At 35.6% G+C, this 14410-nt stretch overlaps 1 protein-coding gene across 7 annotated transcripts in view; it reads left to right on the top strand.

Annotated features, from left to right (window-relative positions):
• The first annotated feature begins 644 nt into the window (after positions 1-644).
• Positions 645-14410, top strand: part of RAD51B (DNA repair (Rad51) family protein) — a 198286-nt gene continuing 184520 nt past the window's right edge. The window contains exons 1-4 of one of the 7 annotated variants that reach the window (XM_089828906.1): positions 794-950; positions 1215-1482; positions 4757-4870; positions 5227-5379. In XM_089828906.1, the coding sequence (XP_089685032.1) occupies positions 4787-4870; positions 5227-5379 (237 nt within the window). In that variant the 5' untranslated portion in view covers positions 794-950; positions 1215-1482; positions 4757-4786. Of the gene's footprint in view, positions 1084-1214; positions 1487-4756; positions 4871-5226; positions 5380-14410 lie in introns of all 7 variants that reach the window. The other 6 variants (XM_089828909.1, XM_089828913.1, XM_089828919.1 and 3 more) reach the window with 6 other exon arrangements.

Below are 14410 nucleotides of genomic sequence, written 5' to 3'. Positions count from 1 at the left end.
AAGTTTTCTTCAAATCGACATATATATCATATTTAGATTAAAATATAGATCTCTTTCCCAATACATAAAAACAATAATATTTGATCCATAGGAAATTAATCACAATTTCTATCAACTAATTGTGTCATGCACAAAAAACATGCTATTTTGATTTATTATCTCATAAACTATCTTCCATCTCTTGAAATTCGAGATATTCATTCACTATGTTTTTTCTATCATCCAATAAAATGTCTTCCATCTCTGAAAACTCCTATCGCTATGGCCCCGTTTGGTTGGGGAAGATAAATTTGTGCCATAACCAGGTTTTCGAAAACCTAGTTTTGTGGTTTGGAAAGCCAATGGTCCGTTTGGTTGACACGGAAGATGAATATACTGTGGACCCCACAATATTATTAAAAAAACTGTCATAAAATTCAAAACCTGATTTTAATTTCGAATTCCACCTTTTTGTTGGAAGAAACTTCTTCCAATTTTTGACCAAAATTAGAAGATGAAATTGAAAACCAGATTATAATTTTAACCAACCAAACACCAAAGTTTTTTTGCAAAATCTGATTTTACCTCTGATGGTTTTGACCCTCATCTTCCAGCAACCAAACGGGGCCATAGAGATATTCATCTTTATGGAGTTGACAAGCTTTATATTCACCATAGCCATCATAAATACGAGAGCTCACGTACCAGCGGAAGGGTAACTTTGATGTAGAAATTGGACTCCAGATACACCTAGACTAACGATTAATTGTGGTTGACAAAGTTTGAAAGAAAATCCTGGAGGACAGAGAAGAAAATGTTAAAATAACCGAACGCTTCTTTATATTTTACTATTCAAATTGAAGCAACTAGCTTACAAGGTCACAAACATGTCAGGAAAGTTGATAAGTAGAATGGGACTTCATTCTTCTATCCATCATATCTTTGCGGCTCGCAACATTCTCACTGCCCAGGTATTTGGCATTATACATTTCCTTCTTAAATCAAGGGAATGGAGCAATGTCTGGCTAATTTATTTAAAAAATTAGTGATCGCATATTGACAGAGAACTTGAATTTTCCTGATGTATAAATCAAGTTTGAATCGGTGAGTCAGTTTCTTGAATAAGGAATGCTGTAGCAGGGGAATAATGTCTTCTTCTGGTTGTAATCAAACCTTATACTTGCTAGGAAGACTACAATTTCCTTACTGCCCTTTCTTTGGTCATGCCTGGTCAGGTTTGAAGTACCAAAACTTTGCAGAATAGCGAGTGCAATGTCGCATTTCGTACAGTGCCAGTATTAAAAAGACGTTTTGATCACATAATTTACTCTAAATCACGGATATACTCCTGCACAATATGGAGCGCTGACATTTCATTTGGAAGTGTTTCCGAGAGCATAAAGGGGTTTAAGACTACACAGAGTATCGTAAAGAAATCAACTTGCAAAATGAAGCAAACAATGTCTTCTTGGATTTCTTCTCACGAAATTGCCTCCGATAAGAGTAGGTAGCAGCAAAACCTTTGAGCATTGATTTTGCTTCTGTGACCCATTACGAACACTTACTTTTTGACAATCACACTAATGGCTATGCATATCAGCACAATCTATTTCCTGAGCTTAGAATATTGGCTGGAGTTGGGATTTGAGACTCGTGAACTTTTCATTCACGACTTTTTTTTTCCCTCATTGTTATCTGGGCATTCCAGCATACTAATTCCATTTTTTCATCCATTTGACATTTTGTTTCATCCATGTCTTCTTTCTTTCGTCGAGTCTTTTCTCTATAATCAATTTAGGTCATCGCTGATTCTCCATTCTTTGAGTTTTCTTTAAATAACATAATAACTGGGCCATGGTTTCCATCTCTAAAAGTAATATGCATGTTTCTGTCAATAAGATTTTGTAAGGAACTGTGGTTTTAATTTTGAGATTGCAGATGATTAAATGCTTTTAGATTCTTTCTATTTGTCTTTAATTCTGATCTGACATCTTCCTGCCCCAGCTCTCACATACATAAAGGATCCTCGAGGTAACCAACAAATCGAAGAGCATCTTTTTGGTTTTCCAACCCCAGAATTCTGCATTCCTACATTTATTTTGTAAAGAATATAGTGCTTTCCAGCCCCCCCTGAATTCTTTTTGCTCTACATGTTTTGCAGCTGAGTTTGTTATGGAAGTTGATTTCAAGATACTTGTACTCGTCTACAATCTCCAATGGACTGCCATAAAAAAGGAAATTGTTTGGTTGCTTCTTGTTTCTATTCAAAGAGAAAATCATCACTTTGGTTTTTTTTAGTGTTCACTCGCATCCCAGCCAAATAGTAGAAGGTATCAAGCGCCTTCAAGTCTTCCTTCAGACCTTTAACTGTTTTAGGAATTAAAATGAGGTCATTTGCATATAGGAGTAATATTATCACATAACTAGCTAGTTGAACCCCATCCTCAGTGTTCTTGTCTGGACATTCTCCTAACATCCCATCCGTGGTTCTGATTTTAGCTATGACCTGCCCATATAGTCTATGTGTTGTAGCTCTAATATTAATAGGAAGTTTCAGTTCTTCCATTGTAAATGATAGTTTGTTTCGTGGCACCGTATTGAAGTCAACAAAGCAGCAAAAAGCCTTTGCACCCTCTGTATTCCATATTTTTTCAACCAAGAATCAGACTATAACCCCATGATCAACAATGGGATGCTTTGTTTTGAAACCAGCTTGTCCTTTAGCCCTTTTACCTTTCGATTCAGCCCATTTGCTGATTTTGTGTTCGACCATGCTACCAAAAAGCTTCCCTAGCAGGGGATTAATCATAATAGTACGATAGTTTGATGGGTCATTTATGTCTCCACTTTAGTGGAGAGGAATCACCATGCTAGTTCTCCAATTTTCAGGAAACCCTTCTTATTGACATTATTGAAGATGTGATATAAATGAGGTGCCAGGATATCGCTGCCCCATTTTAGATGTGCTCAAGTTGAAGCCCATCAACATCTTGGGCCTTTCCCCTTGCCAATCTCTAGAAGGTCCCAAATTTTTAATGTAATAATTAAATTAAATTAATTAATTAATAGGTCCCAGAATTTAAATAATATAATAAAAGGACCTTTAATTAGTTACTTTAATTAATTAATATGGGGCCCAAGTTAATATTTGTATTTGTGGTTTGATTGATTTAATATATCTTGGACCTATTTTAATTTTAGTTTCCATTGGTAAGTGTTGTCATCGACTCTCTTTGTACACCCTTAGAAACGTTTTCCCCGACGGCTATTTAAGCATGGCTTGTAGGTAGTCGTAGGTATGCGATTTGGATTATTTCTTTTGTATTGCAAATTCCCATTGGGATTCTCTTTTGTTTGTCATTTTGGAAGTGAAAGATTTTTCCTACTTGGTTTGTTCGGTTTCGGTGGGATTCAACCCTTACTCTATTCTGTTGCATGTAATACTTCACTCGGATTTGGAAAATTGGAGCACCATCTTATTGCAAATATCAATTTAGGATATTCATGTTCAATCTCCATTCTTGTTTGGCTTTCATTTGATGTATTTGAGACTATGAGTTTGTTTATGGTTTCAAGACTGAATCCACCTTCTATTCGTACACCATCTGCTACCTTTGGTTTGGCGCAACATGTAGCGCATCTGCCCGTGCTGCAACATTACCATTCCATACGACCATCTCTATCTGTGCTACAACATTACCATACCGTACAACCATCTCTGTCCGTACAACAACATCACCGTACCATACGGCTCTCTAGGTTACCATACGACCAATCAACACCACCCTTCGTACTCCATTCCAAGCTACCATACGGCCCACCCCCAAACAGTTTGTACATCACTGTTCACTCCATTTAGCTATACTGTACAACCATTAGGTAACTGCCTATCAGGCACACGGGACCAATGGGTAACTGGCCATCAGGCATATGGGACCAACAGGTAATTGGCCATCAGGCACATGGGACCAACGGGTAGCTGGCCATCAAGCACACGGCACCAACGGGTAGTTGGTCATCAGGCGCATGGGACCAATGGGTAACTAGCCATCAGGCACAGGGGACCAATGGGTAATTGCTATTAGGTACACAGGAGCAACAGGTAACTACTATCAGGCACACGGGACCAACAAAACATTACAATCTCTGTAAGCCTCAACATTGGAGATCCTCAAATCTCATTGCCAACTCATGAGGGTTGCAATGATGAATTGACTTAGCCAACTGCAAAGACTCGCCAAAATTGGGGACATTACATAGCCCATGAACATGACGAGGACTTTGTTTTAAATTGAATGCATGGAATTCAATCTTGGAGCACCTTTGTTCTTAAAAGCCATGTCCAAGATGTTCATATTCCTTGGGAGCATGCCCAAAAATTATTGAAATTTAATCCAAGTCATCATCAAGGCAATGGCCCTAAATCACCACTAAACATGGCACACTATATAGTTCAGTTATGTCTTGGTAGATTATTGACTCTTTTTCTGAATGTAGTATTGTTTCTCTTAGACTTTGCTATCTTGTACTTAGTGGAAATCTTGGTTTGATGTTTCACCATTTGGCTGTCAAATTTCAAACCTCTAATTCTTGCACATGCTTTATAATTTTTCTTGATTTATACAACGATGAGCAATGGGTAGATCAATTAGTTTGACGAGTATGTAGCTAGTCATGTGAATTGAGGGTTTCCTTTGATATACAAAAAATGAATACTGACAATACTGCCATAAAGTTATATTCAATTCCTTTCTTATAAAGCATATGAAAGATGCAGGATGCCCTGTGTAAATCAGAGTTGGAATTGATGGAGCTATTAGATGTGTCACTAGATGCAGTATCTGCAGCAGTAACTCAAATTAGTGAAATTGCATGCCCACCTTGCCGTACTGTAAGTATGCAATACAAATTATTTGTCTGATCAAGGGATTTTCATTTAACTGTTGTTGTTACAGAGCCAGAGGCGTCTGCTAACGTGTTGGGTGCCGTATATAGCATCACTTCGCATTTTTTTTCTGAAGTATCAGGGAAAATAATGATATTTGCACATTACTGTTTTCATAGTCTAAGTTTACTCTCAACCATGCATGATGGAATAGAAGAATTTTGAAGGGTTATTTTATTCATTTTAGTGTCAGAAGTATGCTTGATATTCTGCAATGCACACAAGACATAGATTGTATGGGAAGACATTAGGGCCATGCTTTGACATAAATTAAATAAGACTTGCTGGTATTTGATTTACAGGTTCTTTCAGTCATGAAGGATCACATCATGAATGAGCCACTACATGGCCATTTTCAAACACATTTAAGTGGTCTGGATAATGCTCTATGTGGAGGTGTTCCTTTTGGTGCAGTGACAGAAGTGGTTGCTCCAGCTGGAAGTGGTAAAACACAAGTATGTGAGTGCTGAAAATATATGTAGAAAGTAGGCTGATTTTCTTTAATTAATATGTTTGCTGGCTAAAAATTATAAGCTAGCAATGCTTCATAAAATTTATCTCTTTGCAGTCATTGTGTTTTATAAAAGCATTGCGTCATTCAATACAGTAATACTGCAAATGGTCATTGATCGGGATTGGGGATTTGGCCTTCAGGATCTCAGAAAAAATGTTGAACTGCATTCAGCCCTTAATTAACAGATTTCTTATATTCATTTACCTCTTTTCTTTTTATTTGACTGGAAACTTTTTTTTGCTAAACTTGGAGATTCAATAATTCACAATTTAGAAAGTAACATGTATTGAAGAGATATATGATCGAGAAAATGTTTTTTCTTTGTTCTATTTTATGTCAATAACTGAAATACCTCTCCTGATCTGTTTGAGATAAATAACTTGGGTGTTTTCATTGAGATACAGTCATAAATTGATCAACCGAGTTACCAACTGAAAGCCAGTCAACAAATAAACATCAAAGTCTGTAAACATTCATTAATGCTTATTTGGGGCTAGTGATCTCATTGATAATGAATAGTTACCAATTTGGTTCTGACACATCAATGAATAGTAGAGATGATTTGAGGTCTGCTAGCTATTTTGAGATGAATCATTCTCAAGTCTGTTGAATGACACAAATTACCCACAGTGATTCTATATATATTTATATATATATATATACACATGTATGTATGTATGTATATCAAAGTTCCCAAACTCAAACTCGGCTCAGATTTGGCAAGGCCAACTCGACTCGTGATCGGCTATGACTCGCCAACGACTTGGCAAAATGAAAAACCCTTGAAATTTAGAGATTTTTAACGGTTTAAAACTTGTTTAATGCACTTTTTATTGAATATAACTTAAAGACACTATAACATCATCAAATAGAAGCTAACATACATAAACAAGGAACATAAATGATAAATCCATCACATATGTAAAATGTAAATTATAGCTGAAGGAAATAGAAAACATAGAATCATATGACATATATATACCTATATAATCTATCTATCTATCTATATATTTTCAAATCATAAATGTATGTATAATCCATGAAACCAATGACATCAAAAGTTCCATGAAACACGTATGTGTAACTGTAAAGTGTAAGCAGTAACACTATAAACAAAAAACAAGTCTATCTACTTAGGTTCTAGCTCAAGTCTCATTCTCATCCTTAGTTTCAGCCTCAGCCTCTGAGTATCTTGTCTTCCTTCTACAACGGTGTCTAAGGTAGGTCCTAGAGGGTTGAGTATCCAGAGCCCCCACCTATTAGGTGGACTCATGATCAACATCAACAATGCGTTGGCATGCATTGAAACATGCTCTATCCTCCTCTGCCATAGCCACAACCTCAGCCTCTATATCTACTTTGTGAACCCAGTTATGGTCCTCCTCAGTAAAGACTGGATTGGTAGCCTTGGTGAGCCACCTTGATTGTAGATTGATCTCCTCTAGAGTGACTGAAGAGAGTCAGTGTCCAAAATCTGTCTGGTCTTAAGATGGAGGTTGTAATGAACAAAGACAAGGTCATTCAACCTCTCCACAAACAACCTATTCCGCCTCTTTGAGTGGATGTGCTTAAACATTGATCAATTGTGCTCATATCTAGAAGCGCTATCTGGCTGAGTCAAAATATGGATAGCAATTTTTTGAAGATTAGGGGTTGAGGGCTTAAATATTTGCTGCCATCTATCTAAAATAAGGAAAAGAAAAAAGGTTAGTCTTATTTACAAGTACAACTGTAAGGCTAAATTACAAAACCAAAAATTAAAATGCATAACTTATAAGCCATAAACTTAAGAATATATATTTACTTGACTGAATTCTGTCAGAGCATTTGTGCATATCTTGCTTGAGAAAATCACCCTTTCTTGATTATTATATTTATCCAGCTCAATGATTGTAGGTGAGGCTGTGCCATCACTATAAATCTTTTGCATCATTGTATATAGGCCAGTAAGAACCTCCTCATCCGCCTTGAAGTCAGGACAGAAACAAAATGCTAGATTGAGGTAATAAGCTACTACATGGATGGACCCGTGAAGATGGCTTTTCCATCTCCTATTAATGATCTCTCAAATGGGGCCATTCTTCACCTCCACTCCTGCATACCTAGATTTCATGGTTTCCATGGCCCTATCCATGCCCTCATATATGTAGCTCATAGAGGGTTTCTCCCCATCAACAACTTGTAGGAGAACTATGAGGGGCTTAGTGACATCCATATAATGTAAAAAAACTAGTAAAGTCACAAATTAAATATAAAGTAAGCAAAAATTGCAAAGTTGCAAAACAAATAAAAATATGCATATAAATTAAAAGTTAAACTAAATTATTAGACAAGTAAATTCTAAATGTTAAATTGTAATAAATTTGCCTCCAAAGTTTCTTGAGAAGGGGTTTAAAAACCAGCCCTATAAAAAATGCAATTTGTTGCATCTATCCCTATAGTTGTTGTAGCAAAAGAAGAGGAAGTCCACTCCAACCAAACAAACATGTGCCTCAAATCTCCCCTTGATGTCAACAAGGATTTCAGTGTGAGGAAATTTAAGACAAGCCTCATGATACCAGAGTGAGCCAATTCCTATTGCCTTGTGTATTGCCTCATTATGCTAAGGACTGATACATGGTTGCAGATAAACTTGAAGATCTTCTTGGCCCTTTCAAGGCATGTTTGACCCATTCAAGCTTACTAATATCCTCCAAAATGATGTCAAGGCAATGAGCCGTACATGGATATCAATTTTTTTTTGGTGTGCCTCTCCATCAAAAGTTCACCTGCAGCATTTTTAAATTAGTTAGAAATTTAGATATGTTAAAGAAAGGTTCAAATAAATTTATAGATGTCTCTCCATCAAATTTTCAAAATTTGAAAAGTTAAAACTTAAAAGTTTACCCTACAGCAACATAACTTGCTACATTATGTGTCACCACCTATACCACATTTTCTTTGTAAAAACCCCAACCTGGCTTCCACTTTGTACTACTTAATGTTTTTTGCAATTCCTATAAAAGTTTTATAATTTTCTGTATTTTTCCTTTTGTAGATATAAACTTCAAGAAATTTACATTGGAAATATAGGAAATCAGACTATGATGGACAAGATACACCACGCATTTTATTTGAACAAACATCAATCAAAGAACAAATTATTTTTTAATGGCACCTGGAAATGCAAGTGTTTTGGCTAGCCGTCCCACCAACTTGCCCTCTTTATTATTACGCTGGCCCTTCATTACCAAATGGCAACCGCAGATTATGGTGCTCTCCAAAAATGAATTTCACACCTTCCTTCAGACTCAGTTCAGCACCCGTAATGGAATTGCAGGCCCATCTTAAATACTGGTGCTCTATGTGATTGTGTGGCCTCTTGAAGTGCAGCTGCAAGTAACAGTTCTACTTCCAGTAGCTAGGAGAATGGACACAGGTCTGCAATTAAATGTCTATAGTTCCTAGTATGCAACGCTGTCCCCTAAACACATTACTGATTCACAAATCGCCGCCACACCAATATGCCGTCCTTAGAACAAATCACTCATCACAAGTAGAATTCGTAAATGCCAGTTAGCTCTAATTATCACAGTTAGAGATGTCCTCAGCTATCTCTCCTTAGCTATAGGGATACAATAGGAGACTCAACAAATTGTATACAACAACACAATTCGCAAATGAAATTACTAGAACAAATTCCAAAACTCAGAATTTCTCAGAATTATAAATCCAATCGCCGCAATCATAGAAAATCATACATAGGAGATTTAACTAATGAAACCACTATAAATCAGCAGTGATGTCAAACAATCTTTAGAACTCAGAACCCTTATACATCAGCAAAGGTTCACAATTCAAAACTTAGGGACAAAGCGACAAAGGCAACAAAAGCAAATATATATTCAAGTGTGCCTTTCCCAATGAAATGAGCTATCATTTATAATCTTTCGTTGGCCAAAGTTTCCTAAAAAACTCCACTTCAGAGATTGTGGAAGTTTCCCAAAAGAACTCAGCACTAGAAACTTTCCAACAATTTTTTTAGAAATATCTCTTAATGACATTATACAATAATATAAATATCATTATAATAATGCAATTTAATAATTATTGAATAAATGAGCTCATGCAATTATTAACCTGATTTACTGCAGGTGATGAGCAACTGCCAAGCCACCCACTACATTGCCAAAAATAGCAATTGCCAATAATGGACTTACTAAAAATAGTAAGTGCACAATTGAGATCCCCAAAACACCCTGTCAGCTCATGAGGGTCACTATGATGAGCTAACTCCATCAACTGCACGGACTTGCCAAAAATTGGAACATTACATTCTTCCCCCACCTCTTGTATGAATTCCTCAATAGATTTTAAGATATGGTGGATCATACAAAATTTAAATAGAGCAAAATAATTAATTATCATGGATCAATCAACAATTCAAAATTTAAAATATTCAATCACAATGCATGTAGGGAAGTAGAATGATCAATCACCTCCACAGGAAACAAGAAATTTAGGTGTTATTTTCTTCCTATTTGTTCAACCATATGTCATGATGGTGCAACCCTTTTGGGTCCATGACTTTCGGTGGTCTTCTAGCTCAAGTTTCTTGTCCTTAGCCGTTTCATCTAAAAGAGGGGGCCACTCAACTACCCAGTGTAATGACGATGAATGTCCACGTGTTTGGTTCTTTCATGGAAGGCCGGGTTCTTGGCAAGTTTGAGTACTCCCTAATTATTAGAGAGCAAGGGGGTTAGGCCTATTTGAGACAACTGCATTTCCGTAGGAATCCAACAGCCAAAATGCCTCACAAGTTGCCTAAACAGCTCCACAATACTTTGCTTCTATGGAGGAGAGTGAGACTGTGTGATGCTTCTTATTAGTCTAGGTGACTGCACTAGATTCCAAATCAAACACATATCCAGAAGTTGATGTCGTATGATCAACCAAACCTTCCCAATTTGAATCTCTGAGCCCATTGAGTCTCGAATCATGACTCCAAGTGTAAATAAGTCTATAAATAGAGGTGCCCTTCACATTGTTGGTTCCCAAAACCGCAGATTGGAATCCTACGAGCCTTGCCTAATGCTGGGATATCCAATTGGTTAAGGCCAATTTGACGGGATTGATCGATGCGATCCAAATCCCCTGTGCTTTTGGCTCTGCAAAACCAAGGCGGGTGTACCTGATCTTGGACAAAACACTTAGATCTAAGACGCTTATAGTAGATTGATTAGAATGCGAATGTATTGAAAGTTTTCTTAATGACAAGAATTATAGAAAAACTTTAAACTTGAAATTATGAACTAATAAATTAATGTGATAATGTTTTAAATAAAGAATGAACATAGCAAATGAATAGATTAATTCCTCAATGGAAAGAAATGAAACAATTGCTAGTATATGGATTATGAATCAAGAGTATTATAAAGACTAGTGCTTAATTAAATGGTTAATCAGAGTCAATATTATAAGTTGACACAAACAACTTTATAAAGTTCAATGTACTTAAACTATAAACAAATTAATAATCCAAACGTGATCAATTATACAAAGGCAATTTTAAACTACTCTAGGATGCACTTTAACTCCTGTGATATGGAGACAAACTAGACATAAATACGAAAATTTAAATATTTCACAATATTTATGTTTATAAAGTTTAAAATACAATAATGACCCAATCTACTTGTCCGAACATTAAAATATTTATAGAATTTAAAAAATAATTATAACGTACACAACTTAATAATATTTCAACTCCAAAATTTAAAAAATAAATAATTAGTTGGAAATAAAATCGCAATAAAGACACTCCTTACAGATGATCCATCTACCACGAATCTATCTGGACCGCATAAAATTCACCCAATAACTCAAATCCACGAGCTTTGTTCAATCGCTCATTCTTTTACCAACAAAAAATATAATATATCAAGGTGTGCATAAGATATGTAAATTTTTTTAATATGAATATGTCCTCCTGGTTTTACATCTCATATTTATAGAAGGCTAAAGGGTGTCAGTTGCTTCTCAAGCACCACTCCTTTTCATAACAAATAATTGATCACAAAATAATTATAGAAAAAGTAATCGACGGTTTGATAACCATATTGCCTTTTACTCTCAACAATGAAATATTTGATCAAATGTGTGGAGTCGTTTTAAATCTTTGATCTCTCCTTACGTTTGCTTTTCGTCAACTTCATTCTGAACAATATCAAGGTGCAGGTGTTTTGATGCCGTGAATGACACTGAATCATGATGGTAGAACTTTTCTTCATGCATATAGGGCTTTTCCTTGTAGATAACTGTATTGGAGCAGAAGCCTTTAACGCTGGGGATGTTCTATCGACTCCACACTCAAACCTGCGATACACAAAATATTGTTAGATTTTGTATTATTGAAATTGTTATTTCCAATGCATAAATATGGTTCATGGATCCCTTTGCCATTGCCCACGTGTATGAAGGGTTGTTAGATTTCCTTCGAGTCTGAAATGTTTATTCATATGGAAAGCTTCTGATGGGCGTCTTTCATTCTTTCCTTTCGAATTCTTTTCACCATTGCTGTATTAGGAGAGTAGGATGGGCATCACTCAACCTCTGTCTTCTTTTTGCCTCTATATGAACTTCATGGATCTTTGTTCAAGCCCTAACAACGTCCACTTAAGGAGTATTGATATTGACACAACCATGATAATCTTGATATTTTGACATACGATTTCATGTGGCTTTCTCACTGCTGAAATTTTTGGTATCTTGTAAGACAAAGACATGTAAGAGCATATTGTATAGAACCCGACCACTTGTACAAATTTATTATAAACCTCTGTTTCTTCCTGAACTCTTCCAGAAGAGAGTAATAATCTTTTAATTTATCTTCTTCCTCAATCACAACAGAGTTTCTTTCTTCCTCTAGATCATTTATGTATTTCTGGAGATTAGGAAGTGCATGATCAAATTGGAACTAATAGAATGATTGTCTTAATAAAACCTCTGTTCACTCTTATTACACTAGTATTATCACTTCATTTAATTTAATCATGGAGTCCAATACAAGTATCCTCTAGTCATAACTTTTTGAACAATTTGAACCTGCAACCCTAATACTAATTTCTAAATGGGTAAAAGTGAATGATATATACATTTACACTAGTATCCTGTTATGATCAAAACACTTTCTTGTTCGTGAATATTATCCAGTCATAATCAGTTCATGTCCTAAATATGTTTCCAGGTTCAACAAATTTCTTGAACAATAGTTCCAATATGCATAATACAACTGTAACTGAATAATTGTAAGTATGGCACACTTGAAGACGAGGATTACACTTGGTGAATATGAAGATTCTCCCCTTGTCATGACATTTGGGATTCTAAATTTTGCAAAAATTTAGAGTTCCATCAATGGTTCTTGCTGAGGACATATGTCCTTGTTGTGAGGTTATCACACCATTGCCCCAAAATTTTTGGGGACCCCCCTTTTTTTAATCGCCTTGGCAAATTCTTAGATTTGTCCAACAATTTTGTTTTTTTTTTGAATTTTGAGTCTTAGACATCTTCAGGCTAGTGGGAGAGACTTAGCTTATTTTCACCCGGTTTCGGTTGATTTTCCAGAGCAACCCATTTCATCCTTAAGCCGGACAAAATTCAAGAGGCAACGCTTGGCAGGATAAAATTGTAAATTTGTACTTAGACATTTTCTTTTGAAAATCCGGATATAACTGTGTAAATTTGAATAATTTTCAAAAAGAAAATTTTGTTAGAATTGAGTTTTGGAAAATCTTAAATTTTTTTTTGGTGAAAAAATTAATTTTGTAGAAATGAGGCCAAATTACAAAATCGATTTTAGACTCTAGAGGTAATTTTGTTTTTGTAAAAAAAAAAAAAATTCTAAATGGAATAGCAAAATCAATTTGGATAAAAAATTGCAAAAAATTGTCTTTAATACACTAAAATTGCCTTGAAAACTTTTTGCCTTTAATGAAATTGGTAATTTAATATTGAAAAATGGCTTTTGGTTAGCCAAAATCCAATTTTAATGACGTATTAATTACTAAATCCTCATTAAATAGAAATATTTAACACCCCCAAGGCATTATTTAATTTCTTTTTGCAATTTGGAACTAATTGACAATTTAAAAAGACAATTTTCATTTTGGCAAAATTAATTTTTAGCTAAGTATTTAATTGTGGGCCATAATTTTGTATTAATTATTATTTTTCTTGCTCCCAGGGTCCGAGTTGGCCAGCTTGGAAGGAGTAGAAAATTGGGTATAAGAGGAGGCCTCTCTCCCATTTTCTCCTCACTTCTCATTTTTTTTCTCCATGGTGTGAGCGATTTTGCAAGACCAGATCTTCTTCTTGTTTTGGCGATTTTGCAAGGCAGATTTTCTCCTTCCTTGGGCGATTTTTTTTCTTGCAAGGGCAGTTTTTTCTTCCTCCTTGGGCGATTTTTGAGAGGGCAGATTGGCATTATTTTTGGCAATTTTTCCATGCTTGGGCAGAATTTCCATGTTTGATGAATTATCTAAGGGGCAGATCTAAAACTTCTTCTATATTTGGCAATTTTTTCAAGTTTCAAGAGTTTGAAATTCTGATTTGCAAGAGGGTAAATATGAAATTCTCAAGTTTGATCCCAGGTTCCAAAAGAAAGATCGGGCTATTGGTGGAGGTGACTTTTAATCATTTAGAGTTGAAAGGGGTCCTTAAGTTGACTTCCTTCTTTCGTTCTTGTCTAAGGATTGTCTCCCTTGGTTCTTTTTGCATTTATTATCCACCACTTTTCCATCCCGTAATAAGGCAATGAGTTGGTAGATGTTAGTGCAAGCAAGAACTCTAAGGGAACAAACATTAAGAAAGACAAAGAGGATATGATGCCCAAAACAACTTTCTTCTCGAAAATGAGGCGAATAACCGATACCAATGTCGGTACAGTAGACATGATGCAGCTAAAGGTAACTTCAAATCATTTAAAGTTGAAA

The sequence above is a fragment of the Cupressus sempervirens genome, chromosome 1 (assembly GCF_028749045.1).
Source record: "Cupressus sempervirens isolate cs-2001-9-10 chromosome 1, ASM2874904v1, whole genome shotgun sequence".
In the NCBI taxonomy this organism is placed as follows: Eukaryota; Viridiplantae; Streptophyta; class Pinopsida; order Cupressales; family Cupressaceae; genus Cupressus; species Cupressus sempervirens.
The sequence above is the reverse complement of the archived record's forward strand: the minus strand, read 5'-3'. Positions and strand labels throughout refer to the sequence as shown.